Genomic DNA, 21,014 nt, shown 5'->3' with positions numbered 1-21,014 from the left:
ACCCGGAGAAAACCCACGCATGCAATTGGTGGAATTGAACTCGGGTCTCCTAACTGCGAGACCTGCGTGCAAACCACTCGACCCCTGTGCAGCCTCATTAATATTCATGTCATGCCGCCCCATCTTGTATTTATTTATTAAAAAAAAAAAAAAACATTGGTAGGTTGCCTACAGCCACAGCTGCTAATCTTTTAAACTGGTGCTAATTAGACTCATTAATATTCATTCATTGATTGATTTTCTACCACTTAGACGTACAGCAGGGGAGGTCTCATCAGGGAGCAAAATCCTGATGGCTTCTGGACTCTTCTCACAGCAAAACCTGCAGATGATATCAACTTTAATATGAAGAAGAAAGTGAGAACATGGCATGCCGCCATGGCTGCTTGGTGGTACCTGCTAGCCCGGGTCAGGGCCTCCAGTCCCGCCTCACACAGCTGAGCACAGATGGACTCGTTCAGTTTGGGCGGGTCGGCTTTGGGCGACTCCAGTCCGTCTTTCAGCATCTTCTCCCCTCTCTCCACTAACTCACTCACTAAAGTGGCCCTGTGAAGAACCTCAGTGGAACCAAAACCCACACGGCCATGTAAAAGACACAAGATGGAGATACCGACTTCATGTGCTTGACGGCGTTGGATCCGACGCGCTCGGCGACAAACTCCACCGTGCGTCTCAAGGAAGGCGGCTGGTTGTGGAAGAACGCCTGTTCCAGGTCGGCCTGCAGCTTCTGCTGCGAGCGTTTGGCGCCCTGGGCGTCTCGGGGCTCGGCGGACGTCGGCGTGATCTTGCGAACGATGCCGCCGCTCTTGGCGCCGCTCCCCGAAACGAAGGCGGCGAGGAGCTTGCGGAACTCGCCTGGGCAGAGAAACGGGGAGCGCTGACACAAAGCGTTCGATGCCGGAAGATGACGAATGAATAAAAATGTCCGCTCACCAAGAAATGGACAGCACGTGTAGAGAAGCTGCTGGTCCACCAGGGGGATGCAGTCCTGCCAAATACATCACGTATACCGGAAGTCATGGGCGCCCGTTACATCCATCACATGCTACCGCCAAAGTCGTGTGAGTCGCTTTACAATCAGTAACTGTTCACTTCCTGCTTTCCTAATATAATTAAAAAAAAAAAAATTTTAATCTTTTAATTTTTTAATAATTTATTTTGATTTGAAATTTGATTTTTAATTTAATTTAATCCATCTGCTACTTTTACAATCAGTAACTGCTATATTTGTTCACTTCCTGCTTTCCTAATATAATTAATTTTTTTTAATTTAATCTTTTAATTTTTTAATAATTTATTTTGATTTGAAATTAGATTTTTTATTTAATTTAATCCATCTGCTACTTTTACAATCAGTAACTGCTATATTTGTTCACTTCCTGCTTTCCTAATATAATTTATTTTTTTTAATCTTTAAATTTTTTTAGTAATTTATTTTGATTTGAAATTTGATTTTTAATTAATTTAATTTAATCCATCTGCTACTTTTACAATCAGTAGCTGTTACATTTGTTCACTTCCTGCTTTCCTAATATAATTTTTAAAAATATATTTTTTTAATCTTTTCAATAATTTATTTTGATTTGAAATTTGATTTTTAATTTAATCCATCTGCTACTTTTACAATCAGTAACTGTTACATTTGTTCACTTCCTGCTTTCCTAATATAATTTTTAAAAATTAATACGAAAAATTTTAACCACTAGACCACACTAGACCCGGGTGGCGGGGTACACCCTGGACTGGTGGCCAGCCAATCACAGGGCACATTTAGACAAACAACCATTCACACTCACATTCATACCTATGGACAATTTGGAGTGGCTAATTAACCTAGCATGTTTTTGGAATGTGGGAGGAAACCGGAGTACCCGGAGAAAACCCACACATGCACTGGGAGAACATGCAATTGGTGGAATTGAACTCGGGTCTCCTAACTGCGAGGCCTGCGTACTAACCGCTCAATCCCCGTGCAGACTCATATTAATATTATTCATTCATTGATTTTCTACCGCTTATCCTCACGAGGGTCGCGGGGGGTGCTGGAGCCTATCCCAGCTGACTTCGGGCGAGAGGCGGGGTCCACCCTGGACTGGTGGCCAGCCAATCACATTTTGGAATGTGGGAGGAAACCGGAGTCCCCGGAGAAAACCCACGCATGCACGGGGAGAACATGAAAAACTCCACACAGAGATGGCCGAGGCTGGAATTGAACCCTGTTCTAACCATTAGACCGCCGTGCCGCCCCATCTTGTATTTATTAAAAAAAAACATCAGTAGGTTGCCTACAGCCACAGCTGAAAATGCCAATTTGGAGTGGCTAATTAAACTAGCATGTTTTTGGAATGTGGGAGGAAACCGGAGTACCCGGAGAAAACCCACACATGCAATTGGTGGAATTGAACTCGGGTCTCCTAACTGCGAGGCCTGCGTGCTAACCACTCGAACCCCGTGCAGACTCATTAATATTCATGTCGTGCCGCCCCATCTTGTATTTATTTATTAAAAAAAAAAAAAAACATCGGTAGGTTGCCTACAGCCACAACTGCTAATCTTTTAAACTAGTGCTAATTAGAGACCCGTCAGAGAGAGCACTGTATTAAGTGGACTCCACTTACAAGACCAGCACCCCCGGCATCCCCTTGGTCCAGTTGGGCCACCTCAGTGAAGTCACCGGTGAAGAACACCTCCTCTGGGATGACGGGGATCTGTGTACGGATAAAAAAACTTCCACTTCCACTTCCACGGCGTCCAATCACCTCGTGACCCGCTCATACCTGGAAGAGCCATCCCAGTACGGACACGATGAGCAGCTTGTTCAGGTAGAAGGTTTCTCCGCAGGAACCCAGCGTCATTCTCCTAGATGCCACACAGAGAAGGTGAAGGTGCTACCATAAATAAATGCTAGCATTGAACACCTGGTGTGTTTATATTTACGTAAACGGACCAAATGTGTACCTGTAGAGGAGACACAGTGTTCCCAAAACCACCCTGTAGCTGAGCAGCAGTGGACCGGTGAAGTCCAGCATGGAGAGGAACTCCACCAGCCAGGGTACGGTCAGGATGGTGCGCTTCCTCCTCACGCTGCTCCTCAGCACGGCGCAGACGTCCAGCACAGGAACGCTCTGCATACAAAGAAATGCTCGCTACCTTCTGTGCTCCAATAACACCAATTCAACTCCATGTTCTTCTTACTTTGCTCCGTAAAGCCACAGCGGCCTCCTGGATCTCCCTGCAGGGTTTCTCTGATGTTTGGTACGGCAGAAACGAGATGAAACCCAAAAACTTTGCCAGAAGACGAGCGAGGAGAAGCACCGAGGTGAATCGCTGCTTCTCATCCTGATTCAGGAGAACACCGTGCCAGGGTGAGCACATGGGAATGGTGACGCGTTTCACAAGGCGACGAGTACCTGCTGCTCCAGGTCACCGTCGCCTTCCTCCTCTTGCTCTCCTCCGACGGAAGCAGGAGGACCGAGGATGGAGACGTCGTCCAGCTGAAGGACCTGCTGACACAGGCTGTCCTGAAGGTGCTGGTTCAGCTGACAGCTGGGAAAAAGACGCAAAAAAAAAAAAATTGAGCAATTTTTGTCAAGGATTCACTTCCGTGGAACTTACCAACTGGCCGCTTGCAGGAAGTCCCGGAAGAACTCCTGGTGGCCGGGAAAAGAAGGAGGCGGGCACGGGGCGACGACTCCGTGAGGCTGAATGAGACGTTCCTCCAGACGCTTCAAGCGGCCCAGTCCGTCGGCCCCCAGCATGCCCAGCAGGTCGCCGTCGGGGGTGTCGCCAGGGGACCCGTTAAACCGAGGACCTTTGCACATCTACAAGGAGAGGACCGTATTTTCTTATCCGGTCACTTTTATTGCAAATGTTGACCCGAAATTGAAGTGTTTGCAAGGGTAGGAAGTACGACATATACAGGAAATTGAGTTTTTTTTTTTTTTTTTAGGTGTACCTCACACTACAAGCAAAATAAGTGCAGAGTACAAAAAATGTGTACACGTTGGCAGGTCAGGGTCAAACGCAACATCCCACCTGAACAAGCTGCTTCAGGAAGAGACGGGCAAAATGCGAATGGTTCCCAGCGGCGGTCAGCTGACTCATCATTCCTCTGATGACAAACGACAACAACAACACAATTAGCGTGAGTCGCGCGTCTCGGCGGGAATCCTGATGAGACTTGCCGAATCCGACTCCCGAGAACGGCGTCAAAGCTCCAGCCTGGTTCCTTGTGGAAGTCCTCCCATTCCCGCAGCACCTCGTAGAAAATGTCCCTGGTGAGGAAGAAGGACATGGACATGTCGGAATGCCGAGACACAATTGATCGTCGCTTGTGTTGCTAGCTATTCTAATAATAATAATAATGGCTGTGTTGACTCATTTACAGTGGATGGTAATACTAGTGGATGTGTCACCTTTACATTACTGACACCTAGTGACCAGTGTATAGTACTACACTTCATCACAGCATTATATCCTATTTCACTTTAAAGCTATCTGTCCTTTTTTTTTTGCCTCACTCCAATGTCTTCGTTTTGAATTTTCAATTTCTACTTAGAGCAGGGGTCTCAAACATGCGGCCCGCGGGCCAAATGTGGCCCGCAGGACACTACTTTGAGGCCCCCGCCTTGATATGAAAGTTTAATGTTATTTGATATGGATGCTGTATGGTATCATGTACCCAGAAAAAAATGATTACGTTTGATTCATGTTCATGTTAAAGGTTAAATAACTGTTAATAGTTATCCTCCCTATCCGTGTGGAAGTGGTAAGTTTTGGGCTATTTAAGTTGAAAGGAAATAACTTGAAGGCTACCGTTTAGGTGGCTAGCGCTCAAGTTTGCGAGTTAGCATGTGTCTCGAGACCTTGCGGTTGCGCAATATGTTGTAAATAAACGGAACGCACGGAACGTTCCAGATGATTTTAACCAGGGGTCTCAAACACGCGGCCCGCGGGCCAAATGTGGCCCGCAGGACACTAGTTTGAGGCCCCCGCCTTGATATGAAAGTTTAATGTTAGTTTGATATGGATGCTGTATGGTATCATGTACCCAGAAAAAATGATTACGTTTGATTCATGTTCATGTTAAAGGTTAAATAACTGTTAATAGTTATCCTCCCTATCCGTGTGGAAGTGGTAAGTTTTTGGCTATTTAAGTTGAAAGGAAATAACTTGAAGGCTACCGTTTAGGTGGCTAGCTCTCTAGTTTGCGAGTTAGCATGTGTCTCAAGACCCTGCAGTTGCGCAATATGTTGTAAATAAAAACAGTATAAATGTGACTATAGTCGTGTTTTGTCATGTCTACAGGGCTCTAATAATGCTTATAAAAATAATTTGTCTACCCTCCTATACTTATGTGCTTTCTTAAGTTTTTATTATTATTATTATTATTATTATTATTATATTTATTACTGATTGATTTTCTTTATTCTTGATTTGTTTATTTATTTTTCATCTTATTTTGTGTAAATAAAAAGTAAGATATTTGAGAACAGTGGAATGTTTTATCAGAGCTTTTTTTGTAGAATATCGGAACCAAAGCACTGAAAAAGTTTGTATATTTTTCTGTTTTTAATAAATGTGTTTTTTTTTTGGAAAACCTGATGCGGCCCAGCCTTGCCCAGACCCTATCTCCAGTGGCCCCCTGCTAAATTGAGTTTGAGACCCCTGACTTAGAGCCTCCTTGAGATATCAATACGATTAACTTTCTACTATTAGGAGAACCAGAGTATAGAGAGGGAGGGAGCTGCCTCCTGTGGCCCAGCCAAGTGCACTATATTCGGGCACAGACTCCGAGCAGCCGGTGTGCTGCCATGGAGGTCTCTGGTAAAAACTCTTGCCCTTTTCACACGCCACGCTACAGTCAGTAGATAGAACGAGCGCTTGATTTGCTCACCTGCACAGTACAGGTAATGTCACCTGATTGGAGCTTATGTGAGCCATTTTTAAAGCGAATAATAACGGTGCGCCCGTAGCTTATACCTTTGCTTCTTAAAGGTATGAAAGGCCTTGTCGCTGCTGAAGTTGGAGCGGTTGTCCGTGGCAGGTTGGAACGGAACCGAGTGGATGAAGGTGGAGACGGACGGAGACAGCTGGAAGCGTGCAAAATAGAACTTAGCTAAATACGCTTGAACGTAACCGCGTTGGTTCGTTACCTTGGCTGTACTTCCGTCCTGCGCCTGAGATAAACGATCTCGCAGATGCGGCGAGAAGGACGCCACTCTCTCGTTCTCCGCCAGGAGACGCAAGGTGCACTTGTCCATGTGAGTCAACAACCTCACAAACAAAAACAACAACAAGTAGTACAGAATGCTTGCTGTCGGCGTGCGTATGAGCGTACGTGAACACTCACTGGTACTGATTCTCCAGAACCTTCACGGCAAAGTACACACAGTTGTGTACTTGTCTCAAGTAATGTCTCTCCAGAACATCTACAACACAACAGGTTCTTTAATGTTTTGGTTCTAATTTATTTAGAATGATGGCGTTTTGGGGGCAAAGCTAACCTGAGTCGAGTTCACGCACGCTCTCCTTCTCGTCGTCTCCATCACAAGCGAGAGGAAAACGAGACGTTAGCAGCTGCATCACAAAGAAAAGCTCCAGAAAAATATTTGGCACCAAGTTCTCTGCAAAACAAAGCAAAAATAAACCAATGGATGTTCCTCTGAAAAGTGTCAAGCACGCCTTGTGGTGGTCCGCGTACCAGAAATGCACGTGCAGTACAGCTCGGCGAGGAGGTCCAGATCCAACGCCGACGTCACTTTGGACGGCTCGGGACAAGCGGTCGCTTGGTCCGGTGTCAACTTGGACGGGACTCTGACCCCCGACTTGGTTGGGGTGCACGGCTCCTCCGAGGAGGAGGGCGGAGGAGAGCAGGCGTGCTGGGCGCGCTTTGACCTGGAAACAGGAAATAAGGGATGATGATGTCACTAATCACTTAATACAAGAGAAAATGGGGGCGTTTATTCACCCAAATTTATTTAATAGAAAGCAAAAACTTATTAGAGAAAAGACCCTTAAATACAAAAATGAGCAAAACTGATACAATAAATAAATATTCCAGATGTTTAGGATTTTATGCTACCGATACGGATAATCAATGAGTGAAATCAGATGATACCGATACCAATATGGATCACATAAATGCAGTGTAAATGTTTAAATCAGGGGTCTCAAACATGTGCCAAATGTGGCCCGCAGGACACTACTTTGAGGCCCACGCCTTGATATGAAAGTTTAATGTTATTTGACATGGATGCTGTATGGTATCATGTACCCAGAAAAAATGATTACGTTTGATTCATGTTCATGTTAAAGGTTAAATAACTGTTAATAGTTATCCTCCCTATCCGTGTGGAAGTGGTAAGTTTTTGGCTATTTAAGTTGAAAGGAAATAACTTGAAGGCTACCGTTTAGGTGGCTAGCTCTCTAGTTTGCGAGTTAGCATGTGTCTCAAGACCCTGCAGTTGCGCAATATGTTGTAAATAAAAAGAGTATAAATGTGACTATAGTCGTGTTTTGTCATGTCTACAGGGCTCTAATAATGCTTTGTTCATTTTAATATGAAAAAATATATAATTTGGGGTCTGGGAAAGGCTGGGCCGCATCAGGTTTTCCAAAAAAAAACAAAAAAAAAACGCATTTATTAAAAACAGAAAAATATACAAACTTTTTCAGTGCTTTGGTTCCGATTTTCTATAATAAAAGCTCTGATAAAACATTCCACTGTTCTCAAATATCTTAATTTTTCGGCACAAAATAAGATGAAAAATAAATAAACAAATCAAGAATAAAGAAAATCAATCAACCAGTAATAAATAAATATAATAATAATAATAATAATAACTAGCCAAAAACTTACCACTTCCACACGGATAGGGAGGATAACTATTAACAGTTATTTAACCTTTAACATGAACATGAATCAAACGTAATCATTTTTTCTGGGTACATGATACCATACAGCATCCATATCAAATAACATTAAACTTTCATATCAAGGCGGGGGCCTCAAACTAGTGTCCTGCGGGCCACATTTGGCACGCGGGCCGCGTGTTTGAGACCCCTGGTTAAAATCATCTGGAACGTTCTGTGCGTTCCGTTTATTTACAACATATTGCGCAACTGCAGGGTCTCGAGACACATGCTAACTCGCAAACTAGAGAGCTAGCCACCTAAACGGTAGCCTTCGAGTTATTTCCTTTCAACTTAAATAGCCAAAAACTTACCACTTCCACACGGATAGGGAGGATAACTATTAACAGTTATTTAACCTTTAACATGAACATGAATCAAACGTAATATTTTTTTCTGGGTACATGATACCATACAGCATCCATATCAAATATTAAACTTTCATATCAAGGCGGGGGCCTCAAAGTAGTGTCCTGCGGGCCACATTTGGCCCGCGGGCCGCTTGTTTGAGACCCCTGCTTTTATGTTGTCCAGTGTAATAGTGGAAAGGTTTGAGTCAGTATGATGCTGCAAAGATATGCAATCATAATATTATGTCCGTGTCAATCATAACTGAGCACTAATGATCTGCAGGTGTACCTCAAGCGGCGGCCATTTTGTCAGGAAACAGTGTTCCCATTTGCTTACTTCTCTCTCTTTAACAGCGCCCTCTCCTCCATCAGGCTCGGGGGGCTGCTCGCCGTGGACCAGTCGGGACCCTCAGCCGCTCCCGGCGGTGGACCGGGAGCTCCGGTGAAGGGCGTGGAGGTGAAGCAGGTCTTGGGTTTGGAGTGCGGCCGCTCCGCGCTCACTGGCGTCGGGTTGATTCTTCGGGACGGTTTGCCTCCTCTGGAGGATAAAATGTAATAAATATGAGAGAGGACTACTAACCCCAGGTTAGGGGGGGGTGTCAAAATAAATAATAACCCACGTGGGGGTAACGGGCGACATGCCAACAGGCGGAAAGTCGTCCAGGTTGTTGAAATTGAGCTGGTTTACAGATTGAGGTGAAACCTGCTGGCTGATGGCACCTCCTCTGCTTGTCCTCCTGACGCTTTCATCCCCGTGATGAGCTCCTCGCCCCCCCGCGTGTCTCCCCTGAGTTCCGGTTGCCACGCCACCCCCGCCGCCGCTCCTTCGCCGTCCCTTCTGCAGTTCAGGGGAAGACATCATGTAGTCGCCGAGGCTGATCTTCTGGCTGGAACGCCGCTCTGACCCCGAGGGTCTGGACGCTGGACTCCAAGTGTTAGCGAAGGACGGGTTGCTGAAATGACCGGGACCGCTTGCGTCCAACTCCATCCCGGGAGACGCCGACGGCGCCGGGGAAAAGAGCTGAACGCGGCTCCCGCTGCGAGAACCGGTAGCGGCGGACCTGCAGGATCTCCTCTCGGAGAAGCCCTGCGACTGAGCGGCAGGTCTGGGCCGTTTGGGGGTCTTGGCGGGCGTGGCGGGGCCATGGGTGAGGGCCTGGCTGCTCTGCTCCCGTAGGAAGTTTAACAGGAACGGGACGAATTCCTGCTTGTGGAACGTTACAGCCGGATCACCGGAGGCTAGCTTGTCACCATCCTGGAACCAAGATACCAAGATTATATTTTTCAATATTTTTTTTATATTTTTTATTATTAGTTATTTTTGTAGTGATGACTCATGATTACGACCCTCATAATTTCAATTTTCTATCTATTATTATTATTATCATAAATCATAATATCTCATGACTTCTATTTAACATTTTCCACTCTGAGCTCATGATTATGATCCTCATAATTTCACATTTTTATCTCATAAATCATTCATTCATAAATAATTGTCATAATTTTTCATGATTTTGACATATTTTATAAATTCCACTATTGGCTCATGATTATGACCCTCATCACATTTGACTTTTTATCTCATAAATCATAATAATATCATAATTTCGACTTTCATCACATAAATTCTGCGATTTTAGCAGAATTTTGCACAATTTATTCACTTTTTATTTCATCAATTCAACTTAAAAATTTTTTAAAAAAAATAATCTGCCACTTCATTTTATAGCTAATAAAAGAAAATGCTTGATTTATTTAAAAAAATATTTTTTGAACAAAAATAAAATATATAAATATTTTTACATAATATAAAATATATAAATATTACATAATATATAATAATATTTTTATGTGATTGGAATATAAGGTCATATTTAATAGAATGATTTCCATTCATGACATAATAATAAAAAGATTATGTATGCATGCCGAATGAGTAATTTTTTTTTATATTTATAACCAGTTTATAAAAATAAAATACAAAACAATTTCGTAATTAAAAACAAAACAATGACAAGCAAAAAAGTGCTTAACAAAACATTTTTTCTTGCAGTTTTTTGATGATGAGGCATTATGATTTGTAGTTAATTCGCCATATTGCAAGATAATAATTAATATAAGGTTACATCAGAGAAAAGTAGAGAGCGTGTAGTGATATTTTGCTTCATTTCCTGCATCCACTTCTGATTCTGATTTTAGGGCGGAAGAGCACATAACAAGATAATATTGACTGTAATTAAATATCTGTATACTGTATTAATATCCATGACGGCCGCCATGTTTAATCAACATCTTTAGTGACACACTAGAAGAGAATGGCCGTTTGGATTCGGCTAACACGCTGGCTATCATCTTGTGACACCGCGTTCATCTCTTAAATTATATCTACATGTCGATAAGAAAGAATATTCATAATCGGAAAGTCGGGGTCATATTTAAGGCCATCAAATGAACATCTCTCCGTTTCCCAAAACTGTCAAGCTCGCATGGCGTCAGTGCCTAGCATGCTAGCCATTGAGCTAAAAGTTTTGTTTACAATGCCTAACGCGCTGTGTCACCGCCTTCCGCTAACTCCACGAAAGCAAGCTAGAGCCAAGTAAGTCGACAAAGCGCCATTAAGGTGTTTTTTTACCCACCTGCGCGTTTTTCAGCCAGTCCAACACCTTGCTGATGTGCACTTTCCTCGCCAGTACGGATTCCAAAAGAGCCGCCATTCCGAGCAGTCGCTGCGCGGCTGATGAGCTGAGGGCAAAAGGGGCGGGGCCAGTGAGCACACATGCGCACGCCGTGAGCGGTGACGTCTGCAAACACATTGGGGTGGGCGTGGTCTTTTTTGTATTCCTCATCTTTTGTTGTTGCTGATTGGCGGTTGGGGAGTAAAGGGGCGAGACAAACAACACCGTCTTCTTCTACGCGGAAGTGACGTACAATTGCAGAGATACAACCCCCTCCTGCGGCAAAGTAGTGCTATTACATCCAATTTCTTACTATGTGGGCAGGTTCAGTTTTCTTATATTATTTTACTTTTAATCTCATAAATCATAATTATATCATAATTTTTATTTTTTAAAACTTATTTCATAATTTTCGTCTATTATTTGCCGTTATTTAATTGACATTTTATCCAATGATTTCGACTTTATATTTCATATTTTCGACTTTTATCTCATGATTACGACCCATATAATTTCAATTTTCTATCTCATGGTTGGACTTGTTATATCATAAATCATAATGTCTCAATTATGACATTGTATCTCATGTTTTCGACATTTTATCTCATGTGTTTTATTTAAACATTTTTCACTTTGAGCTCATGATTACGATCCTCGTAATTTCACATTTTTATCTCATAAATCATTCATTCATTCCTGAATAAATAATAATTTCATTTATAATAATAAATAATAAATAAAATAAATAATAATAATAATAAAGTCATTTATCTCATGATTTTGACGTATTTTATAAATTCGACTATTGGCTCATGATTATGACTTTGGCATTTTTATCACATCATTTGACTTTTTTCTTATAAATCGTAATTATATCATAATTTCCACTTTTATCACATAAATTCTGAAATTTTCTCAGAATTTCTCACAATTTATTCACTTTTTATTTCATCATAAAAAATCATTAATAAAAAAATAATCTGCCACTTCATTTTATAGATAATAAAATAAAACGCTTGATTTATTAAAAAATATATTTTTTAATAAACATAAAATATATTATTTTTATATAATATAAATATAAAATATATAAATCTTACATAATTTATATTAATATTTGTATATTTAATTGAATGAGTTCCATTCATGACATGAGAAATCGAGAATAAAAAATAAAATATCCCACCAGGTGTCTGTATGCATGCCAAATGAGTATTTTTTTTATTTATAACCGGTTTATAAAAATAAAATACAAAACAATTTTGAAATGAAAGCAAAACAATGACGAGCGAAAAGCAAGAAAAAAGCACTGTACAAAGCATTGATATGATACAAATGATGCCAACAAGGTGAATCATTGCAATTACAGTATATACAATCAATGCAAAAAACAAAAACAAACAAAACAGGAAGTCTCACTTCTTACATTCTTTCCGCTTCCGTATATGGAAACCACAAAAACAAACAAAAAAGCAGCGGAAGTAACCTCGTCAGCATCACTGAAATATGTCAAATATGAAGAAAACTTTCCAAATAATAACCAAGGCTACATCTAGACACTCCAATATTGTAGTTATGGCAAACTACAAAATGAAAACCTGTGACCATCAATGTAATTAGAGCTCTCAAGTAACACCCCTATATCACCCAATATAGTAGACATAATCACAGAAAAGAAGACATAAATAAGATAACAGACTCACACTTTTTTTTTTTTTTTACTTGACAGCGTACTTCCTGTGGCGGCTATTGTCTCGTCAATGTATCGTAATGGCGGCAAACTAAGAGCAAATGAGGCGTGTAAGATGAAAATAAAACTCCTGCTCGTGTGCGTCGCAGTAAATGTGTTCCCCGGGGGAACCTTTGTGGAGACTAGACTAGTGTCTGCATCAGCGACCAATTACTGACACCTAGTGGCCAATGTAGGTTACGGCACTACGCTCACATTGAAGACTGCCTTGGATTTGGATTTTAGTTCATTTATTATTTTCATAATGCAGTTTGCTTAATTAATTTTTAAAAAAGTAATAAAAGGTCATATTCAACCATAAAACAAGGGACGACTGTATATTAAAATTATATTGATCTGCCTTGAATCCAGCAGAGGGCGCTGTCTCACAGTTCATGCAACGTTTTCCAGCAGGAAGATGTTTTGACAAGACCTGATGCTGCGATACGGCGTGACAGTGGTGTCCAAAGCGCGGTCTGGGGGTCATTTCCGGACCACTGCTGTTTTTTTTTTTTTTTAATAGCCCTCAGCTTGTTCTTAACAAGAAAAAGTAAAACACCATTGGGAAACTTTTTATTTTACAAAAATAAAAGTCAAAATATTAAAAAGGGGAACTTATAATATATTACGCTGAAAATACTTTGATTTTTCAGTACGCGGGCCTTATTGTGGTTTCTTCACGTATTTTAAAAACTGTGTTTAAAAGGTGTTTAAAAGCTGTGACAAGCATATTTTAGGGTTGACAGTATCAAAATTAGGCACTTTTAGAGACACCCCCCCCCAAAAAAAATATCTCGTATCTATTTCTAGGGGCGTCAAATTAAAAGAAAAATTGTGATTAATTAATCACTGTCAAATTTCACTTATCTCATTTTTTTTTAATCAAATTGTTTTTGAAGAAAAACAACAATGCAGCAATACTGCCCCCTGGTGGTTAAAATTAAAGCTTGCAAGGCAGCACCTGGGACTAGTCAGTTCATTCACATATTACAATTTCACAAAAAAATATAAAAAAAAATATTTAAACACTATGACTGTTTTTCTTCATATTATAAGTTGCAATTTTTGTCTATATTATAATATAATATTATATTTATTTATTTTATGAATTTATATAAATGTATAAATTTTATTTTATAATATAATATTTTGACGTTATTCTCGTAAAATTACAGCCAATTCCGCCCCATTTCCGGTGTTTCTTAAATAAATTTTTCAACTGTTTTTACTTTCTTTCTAATTATTATTCCCATAATATTTTGACTCGATTGTCATAGTCATTACTTTAAACCTTTTATTTTAGAATGTACCGAAGGACTCACTTTGGACACCTCTGCATTAGAATCATAAAATAAAAATAAATTAAACACTACTAAAAATAAATAATATGATATTTCACAAGGCTACAAAGTCAATAATAATATACGGGATGATGTTAGGCTAGCCTGTTGCTAGGCTAGCAACACTGTTGCCGGGATGAGGTAACATGCTAGCAACTACAATTTAGCAGGAAATGGTTCAAAATAAGACGTTTTGCTTCTTTATTATGCCACGAAAAGACAATATGTTGCTATCATTTCAGAGCAATTTTGAAAGATTTGTTTACTTGCGAATCAACGTACGTTTCCGGTAAGAAACAGGCGGGAAGTGGTCTTTTAAACCCGTTTGCCGAGTAGCTTGTTCCGTTTGGTTGTCAGTGTTCGGGTTCAAAAGCATGCAGGGGTTATCATTGGCGAGAATTCAAATCCAGTAGCATATATTCCGGAATTCCATCGGTCAAAATGCGCAATGAAGATGAAAACAACACGCTTAAGTCGCATTTAGGAATGTTTACGATGACGCCAGGGCGCCATTTTTTGTTTTGTTCCATGGAGTGTCATGGCGTCGCTCCTGATAACAATAAATTAACAAGCGAAGAAGACGACACCGGAAGAAGGGAGAAAATGTTTACATCAACAAGGAGACAAATTAAAGTTAAATTAGTTGAAATAAGTCAAATATTTCTACTTTGTGAATACAAGAAAAAAACATACCTGTTTAAAACAAGGCAGAATGTTCCCGAGGAAGCCACTTTTAATTTAAAACGTAAACTCAACGACTCAAGTCAATAATTATTTCGGCCGCTGGGTGTCGCCAAACAACCAACCATCACAGCACTTCGATTTTAAAACAGCACATTAAGCTAAATAATACAGTCATCCCTCGTTTATAATAAATTTAGATTAAATTATTATTATTAGATTATTAGAGGATAGAAGTCCTGTTTGTGAGTTCCTATACACGACTTTTAACATTATTAGAGCCCTGTACACATGAAATTCCATGCCTATAGTCAAATCTGCTTGCTCTGTACATAGAGTGTCCAAACAAGAAGTGCAACTGCTAAATCCTAAATAATCCGCCATGGGGCCAAAGAGAGTCGTGATTGGCAACAATTTCATGAAAGAAGGTGAGAAATAGGACGCACGGGGAGTCCGCATCAACAATATGTTCCATCTATTAGTCGTTTATCATTATTTCACGTTGTTTCCTGTGTGTAAAAGTACAAATATTCTTGATAAAATGTTTATTTTTTTAATATTTTTGGGTGGATTCATTGGAATTGTCTTATTTGTGACATGAAAACGTCACACCTTGAAAAAGGAATTCATAAGAAAATGCCAATTACAAGTGCATGTGTGTGTAAGCATACCGGCTACTTTGCTATTTTTTGGACTTTTCACAGTGAAGGAGCTGCCCGGCCCGCGGGCCAAATGTGGCCCGCAGGACACTACTTTGAGGCCCCCGCCTTGATATGAAAGTTTAATGTTAGATATGGATGCTGTATGGTATCATGTACCCAGAAAAAATGATTACGTTTGATTCATGTTCATGTTAAAGGTTAAATAACTGTTAATAGTTATCCTCCCTATCCATGTGGAAGTGGTAAGTTCTTGGCTATTTAAGTTGAAAGGAAATAACTTGAAGGCTACCGTTTAGGTGGCTAGCTCTCTAGTTTGCGAGTTAGCATGTGTCTCGAGACCCTGCGGTTGCGCAATATGTTGTAAATAAAAATCGGTATAAATGTGACTATAGTCGTCCTCCGTACTGATTGATGTGGACACGCCCCCTTGCTGTTACAACATTGGCTCTGTAGCTACCGTGTGGTGCGACGTTTTTTTCCTTTTGCACTTTCTCATGCACGCTACATCATGATTGAGGTTAAAAAATGAACTTGTATGTGAAGAATTTTCACATTTTGGATTCATATTATTATTATTATGATTATTATTACAAGTTAAAAAAGTAACGTCACTCCAATTATCGCTGGCTTCCAGGTAAGTTTGCTGCCGTAAATATGTCATGCACGTGTTGTCTGACGGCTTCCTCCGGGCAACCGTAGGCACAGGAAGGTGTTTGACTGATCCGATTGATTGTATTGGGGACGGGGTTTGGGGGGGGGGGGGGGGGGGGGGCATGAGGAAAGCGTGAAAATAAATATCTGAATAATAAATACAACTGTACACGCGTCTGTGTTGGTCAAACTATACTGCCGTAGTACAAAGCGAGTGCGATAATACTAGTGATAAATACGTGACTATATACTGCGTTGTGGATGCCGGATAAATAAATAAACACGGAGGCGTACGCCCCGCCCCCGTACGTCGGGGGTCCGCAGGAGACGTCTGCAGCTGCACTAGTTTGTCATCCAACAAGATAACACACATGGATACTAGAAAAGAGAAGGGTAGCAAAACTGTGGTCTCGGGAGTATTATGGAACTATCTGGCGAGCTTGCTGGAGCACTTCCCCTCCCGACTGCACGCCTTACCCCTGGACACGTGGAATTGGGCCGCGCGGGCCTGCCGGCTGCAGCACGTCTCCTGGTGATGCGTGTAGAAGCGGCGCAGCGGAGGAGAGCCGGAGAAGCTGGGCGGCGAGCGGCTGCGTCCCAGGTAGGCGCCGCGGTGCTCGTGGCGCGAGGGGGAGGAGCTGACGGAGCGCTGCAGGGAAGAGGAGCTGCGCGGCGAGACGCTGGAACTGCGGACGTGGTGAGGGGAGCCGCTGAGGCTGCTCGCGCCCGCCGCCCTGGAGCAGCCGTGCGGGGCCGAGGAGCGGTGGTGGACGGGGGAACCGCGGGCGCCGTGGACCAGCTGGGCCAGGCAGGTCAGGAGGTCAGAGTCGCTGGTGCTGCCCGCTCGGATGCGGTAGCGGCGAATTCTGAAGGGGGGAGAAAAACTGTCATGATGTGGAGTGCGTGAGAAAGTGGAAGGGAAAATGGTGGCTTTGCAGAACACGGCAGCAACAGTAATGAAAATTTTCGAAAATTTCATATTTCAGGTATTCCTAAAAAAAAACATGTTTTTGATATCATGCCGTTCAAATTTTTAAGAAATTTTAAGAAATTTTAAGAAATTTTAAGAAATTTTAAGAAATTTTAAGAAATTTTAAGACATTTTAAGACATTTTAAGACATTTTAAAAATGTTTAAGAAATTTTAAGACATTTTAAGACATTTTAAGACATTTTAAGAAATTTTAGTTTTTGTGTTACTACCCCAACCTTCCATAAGTGGGTCAAAAATGACCCGGTCAGGTTGTTTTCTTGAAATATCTTCATAATGAAAATTTTTTATCATTTCATATTCCAGGTATTCCTCAAAAAACATGTTTTTGATATCATGCCGTTCACATTTTTAACTTACTTTTATACATTTTAAGAAATTTTTGGTTTTGTGTTACTACCCCAACCTTCCATAAGTGGGTCAAAAATGACCTGGTCAGGTTGTTTTCTTGAAATATCTTCATAATGAACATTTTTTATCATTTCATATTCCAGGTATTCCTCAAAAAACATGTTTTTGATATCATGCCGTTCACATTTTTAACTTACCTTTTATACATTTTAAGAAATTTTAAGAAATCTTCCATAAGTTGGTCAAAAATGACCCGGTCAGGTTGTTTTCTTGAAATATCTTCGTCATGATATTTTTTTTATCATTTCATATTCCAGGTGTTCCTAAAAAAACATCTTTTTAATATCATACCATTCACATTTTTTACTTTCCTTTTATAAATTTTAAGAAATTTTAGTTTTTGTGTTACTACCCCAACCTTCCATAAGTGGGTCAAAAATGACCCGGTCAGGTTGTTTTCTTGAAATATCTTCATAATGAAATTTTTTTTATCATTTCATATTCCAGGTATTCCTAAAAAAAACATGTTTTTGATAGCATGCCGTGCAAATTTTAAGAAATTTTAAGAAATTTTAAGAAATTTTAAGAAATTTTAAGAAATTTTAAGAAATTTTAAGAAATTTTAAGAAATTTTAAGAAATTTTAAGAAATTTTAAGAAATTGTAGTTTTTGTGTTACTACCCCAACCTTCCATAAGTGGGTCAAAAATAATTTCATATTCCAGGTATTCCTAAAAAAACATATTTTTGATATCATGTCATTCATATTTTTAACTTCCCTTTATGCAACACACAATGGATCCTCACATTTTCTATTGTTGTACGAGGTAATTTTCTTTTTCAAAGATGTAAAAAAGTGAATTGGGAGGTTGCCTACAGCCACAGCTGTTAAATCAGATTAAGGAAATGGGTGCCCCCCCCCCCCCCAAGAAAGACCAGTAGCGGTAAACCGGAGGTGCTGATATTTACCTGCCCTCCATGGTGTTGCGACATGGCGGTTTCCCAGGGGGCGGACGGGGCAGGAAGTGGGCGGCCAGCTGCTCGGCGGAGGAGGCCGCATGGACGGGTCGAGGGATCCTGCTCCGGCGGGACAACGGGCTGGAGGAGGAAGACAGCGAGGCGTCCCCCTGGCGGTCCGAGCGGGAGCCCATGAGCGAGTCCTCTTCCTGGGAGCGGTCCGAGGCGGAGGACAACGGGTCTCTGGCGAGAGCGGCCACGGTGGCGGCGGCGCGCCTGTCCGAGAGGGACGGCGAGGCGGACGGCGAGGGGGGCGGTCCCTGGCTGCTGGCTTTCTTCTGCAAAAGCTTCTCTTTGGCGGAGCCCGGCGGAGGCGGGTCCAGGAGGACGGAGGGCTCCAGTACGGGGATGCGACTTTGTCGGCGGTTGGGGTCCTTACGTGGGGCGGCGCCGGCGGCGGCTTGGGGGCTGGTGTGTTCTGGAGCGAGAACATCCTTTACACGGTCCTCCTCGGTGCAGGGACGGGCGGCGGATTTGTTGTCTTTGAACTTGGGGGTTTTCGGGAAAGAGGGGCTGCGAGGGGAGCGCGGCGAGCGGGGGGAGCTCACGCGGCTCGGCGCCGGACTCGGGGTTTCGGCTCGGCCGTCTCCGTTTGCAAGAGTCTCGGCCGCCGCATCCGTGGGCGTCGCCGGGCGGTCCAACGGGGAGCTGATGTCCGCCGTGCGCTCCTGCGCGGGCGGGGCTTCCACGTCATCGTCACGCCGCTCCAGAAGGAGCCCCTGGGGCGCGCCCGTGTCGGACGCCGACGCCGATGACAGCCCGGACGGACGCTGGGCGGTCAACTGGAGTGGGGGGGGGGGGGGGGGGGGGGGAAACAGGAAGTAGACTTATTAGAACATCGGCGCTGGGTGGGAATGCGATTGATATTGCACGTCAAGTCAAAAGGCCAGTTGCTGACGGACTACAACAATGGCGCTGTAGCGCGGCAGCAAGCGGCCAGATGCGGAGGGGGGGCTGGGGTGTTGGGGGCGGGGCTTGTACACATGTGATTATGAATGGAGATTAGTCGGGCAACAGCATGCGGTACCATAGCTACCATTATGAGAGCGACAGACACAAGTGCTACGGCAGTGTCAGTCAAGCTGCGAGTACTAAACCGGCGAGTCGGACAGGAAGGGGTCACGCAACTTGGCAGGGGGCTTCAGTGAAGACAGAGTGAGGAACAAATACAGGGAGAGAGAGAGAAAGAGGAGGATGGAGAGGACAAAGACGATCTGAAACAAGAGAGACCATGCCAGCTGTAGTCATGAGTCCACGTTCCAAATAAACACACACATGCTACAATCACACGCACACACGATAGTGTTCAGGTCACATGACGCTGACAGGTGGGCGGGGCCATGCTGTGTCTGGCCTGCGACAATCAATGCAGCGGCATGGCGTCAGTACAAAACAAAACAAGGCCACGGGTTTGCAAAGAAGCTGAAAACAAGCAGCTTGAACAAAAAAAAGAAAAAAAAAGCTGAATGGTGTTTTTTTTTTTTTTTTTTTTAAGAGTGGGACCTCCAAAGTCAAACCTTTACCAAAACATGGCAACATCGCGCAAACAAGCAGCTTGAACAAAAAAAAGAAAAAAAAAAGCTGAATGGTGTTTTTTTTTTTTTTTTTTTTAGAGTGGGACCTCCAAAGTCAAACCTTTTTTTCTCTAAAAAAAACAAAAAAAAACAAAACATCATTCAGCTTTTTTTTTCTTTTTTTGTTCAAGCTGCTTGTTTGCGTGATGTTGCAATGTTTTGGTAAAGGTTTGACTTTGGAGGTCCCACTCTTAAAAAAAAAAAATAATAATTAAAAAAAAAAAAAAAAAAAAAACACCATTCAGCTTTTTTTTCTTTTTTTGTGCTTTTTGTTTTTTTTTTAGGAGTGGGACCTCCAAAGTCAAACCTTTACCAAAACATTGCAACATCACGCAAACAAGCAGCTTGAACAAAATAAAGAAAAAAAAAGCTGAATGGTGTTTGTTTGTTTTTTGTTTTGTTTTGTTTTTTTGAGAGTGGGACCTCCAAAGTCAAACTTTTACCAAAACATTGTTTTTTTTCCTCTTAAAAAAAAAAAAAAAAAAAAAAAAAAACACTATTCAGCGTTTTTTTTTCTTTTTTTGTTCAAGCTGCTTGTTTGTGCGATGTTGCAATGTTTTGGTAAAGGTTTGACTTTGGAGGTCCCACTCTTAAAAAAAATAAATAAATAAATAAAATAAAAACAAAAACAAAAAAAACACCATTCAGCTTTTTTTTTCTTTTTTTGTGCTTTTTGTTTTTTTTAAGAGTGGGACCTCCAAAGTCAAACCTTTACCAAAACATTGCAACATCGCACAAACAAGCAGCTTGAACAAAAAAAGAAAAAAAAAAAAATTTTTTTTTTAGAGTGGGACCTCCAAAGTCAAACCTTTACCAAAACGTTGTTTTTTTTTTCTCTAAAAAAAACCCCACCATTCAGCTTGAACAAAAAAAGAATTTTTTTTTTTTTTTTTAAGAGTGGGACCTCCAAAGTCAAACCTTTTTTTCTTTAAAAAAATAATTTAAAAAAAACATCATTCAGCTTTTTTTTTCTTTTTTTGTTCAAGCTGCTTGTTTGTGCGATGTTGCAATGTTTTGGTAAAGGTTTGACTTTGGAGGTCCCACTCTTTAAAAAAAAAAAAAAAAATTATAAAAATAA

General features: G+C 41.6%; 2 protein-coding genes across 4 annotated transcripts in view; both read right to left on the bottom strand.

Moving 5' to 3' along the window:
- cdan1 (codanin 1) overlaps window positions 1-11,055 on the bottom strand; it is a 17,538-nt gene extending 6,483 nt beyond the window's left edge. For both annotated transcript variants that reach the window (XM_058057580.1, XM_058057579.1), the window contains exons 1-20: window positions 10,904-11,055; window positions 8,885-9,519; window positions 8,602-8,802; window positions 6,704-6,897; window positions 6,507-6,626; window positions 6,353-6,431; window positions 6,156-6,276; window positions 5,983-6,092; window positions 4,185-4,274; window positions 4,036-4,111; window positions 3,616-3,821; window positions 3,411-3,546; window positions 3,196-3,339; window positions 2,959-3,125; window positions 2,778-2,859; window positions 2,619-2,708; window positions 934-988; window positions 615-855; window positions 397-546; window positions 259-322 (exon numbers count right to left, since the gene is read on the bottom strand). In XM_058057580.1, the coding sequence (XP_057913563.1) occupies window positions 259-322; window positions 397-546; window positions 615-855; window positions 934-988; window positions 2,619-2,708; window positions 2,778-2,859; window positions 2,959-3,125; window positions 3,196-3,339; window positions 3,411-3,546; window positions 3,616-3,821; window positions 4,036-4,111; window positions 4,185-4,274; window positions 5,983-6,092; window positions 6,156-6,276; window positions 6,353-6,431; window positions 6,507-6,626; window positions 6,704-6,897; window positions 8,602-8,802; window positions 8,885-9,519; window positions 10,904-10,981 (3,039 nt within the window). In that variant the 5' untranslated portion in view covers window positions 10,982-11,055. The remainder of the gene's footprint in view (window positions 1-258; window positions 323-396; window positions 547-614; window positions 856-933; window positions 989-2,618; window positions 2,709-2,777; window positions 2,860-2,958; window positions 3,126-3,195; window positions 3,340-3,410; window positions 3,547-3,615; window positions 3,822-4,035; window positions 4,112-4,184; window positions 4,275-5,982; window positions 6,093-6,155; window positions 6,277-6,352; window positions 6,432-6,506; window positions 6,627-6,703; window positions 6,898-8,601; window positions 8,803-8,884; window positions 9,520-10,903) is intronic.
- Window positions 11,056-12,144: 1,089 nt separating this feature from the next.
- The window catches only part of ttbk2a (tau tubulin kinase 2a), a 31,377-nt gene continuing 22,507 nt past the window's right edge, over window positions 12,145-21,014 (bottom strand). For both annotated transcript variants that reach the window (XM_058056519.1, XM_058056520.1), the window contains 2 exons: window positions 18,315-19,144; window positions 12,145-16,871 (listed from right to left, as the gene is read on the bottom strand). In XM_058056519.1, the coding sequence (XP_057912502.1) occupies window positions 16,433-16,871; window positions 18,315-19,144 (1,269 nt within the window). In that variant the 3' untranslated portion in view covers window positions 12,145-16,432. The remainder of the gene's footprint in view (window positions 16,872-18,314; window positions 19,145-21,014) is intronic.

The sequence above is a fragment of the Doryrhamphus excisus genome, chromosome 19 (genome assembly GCF_030265055.1).
Source record: "Doryrhamphus excisus isolate RoL2022-K1 chromosome 19, RoL_Dexc_1.0, whole genome shotgun sequence".
In the NCBI taxonomy this organism is placed as follows: Eukaryota; Metazoa; Chordata; class Actinopteri; order Syngnathiformes; family Syngnathidae; genus Doryrhamphus; species Doryrhamphus excisus.
This window is presented reverse-complemented; position numbering and strand designations above follow the sequence as displayed.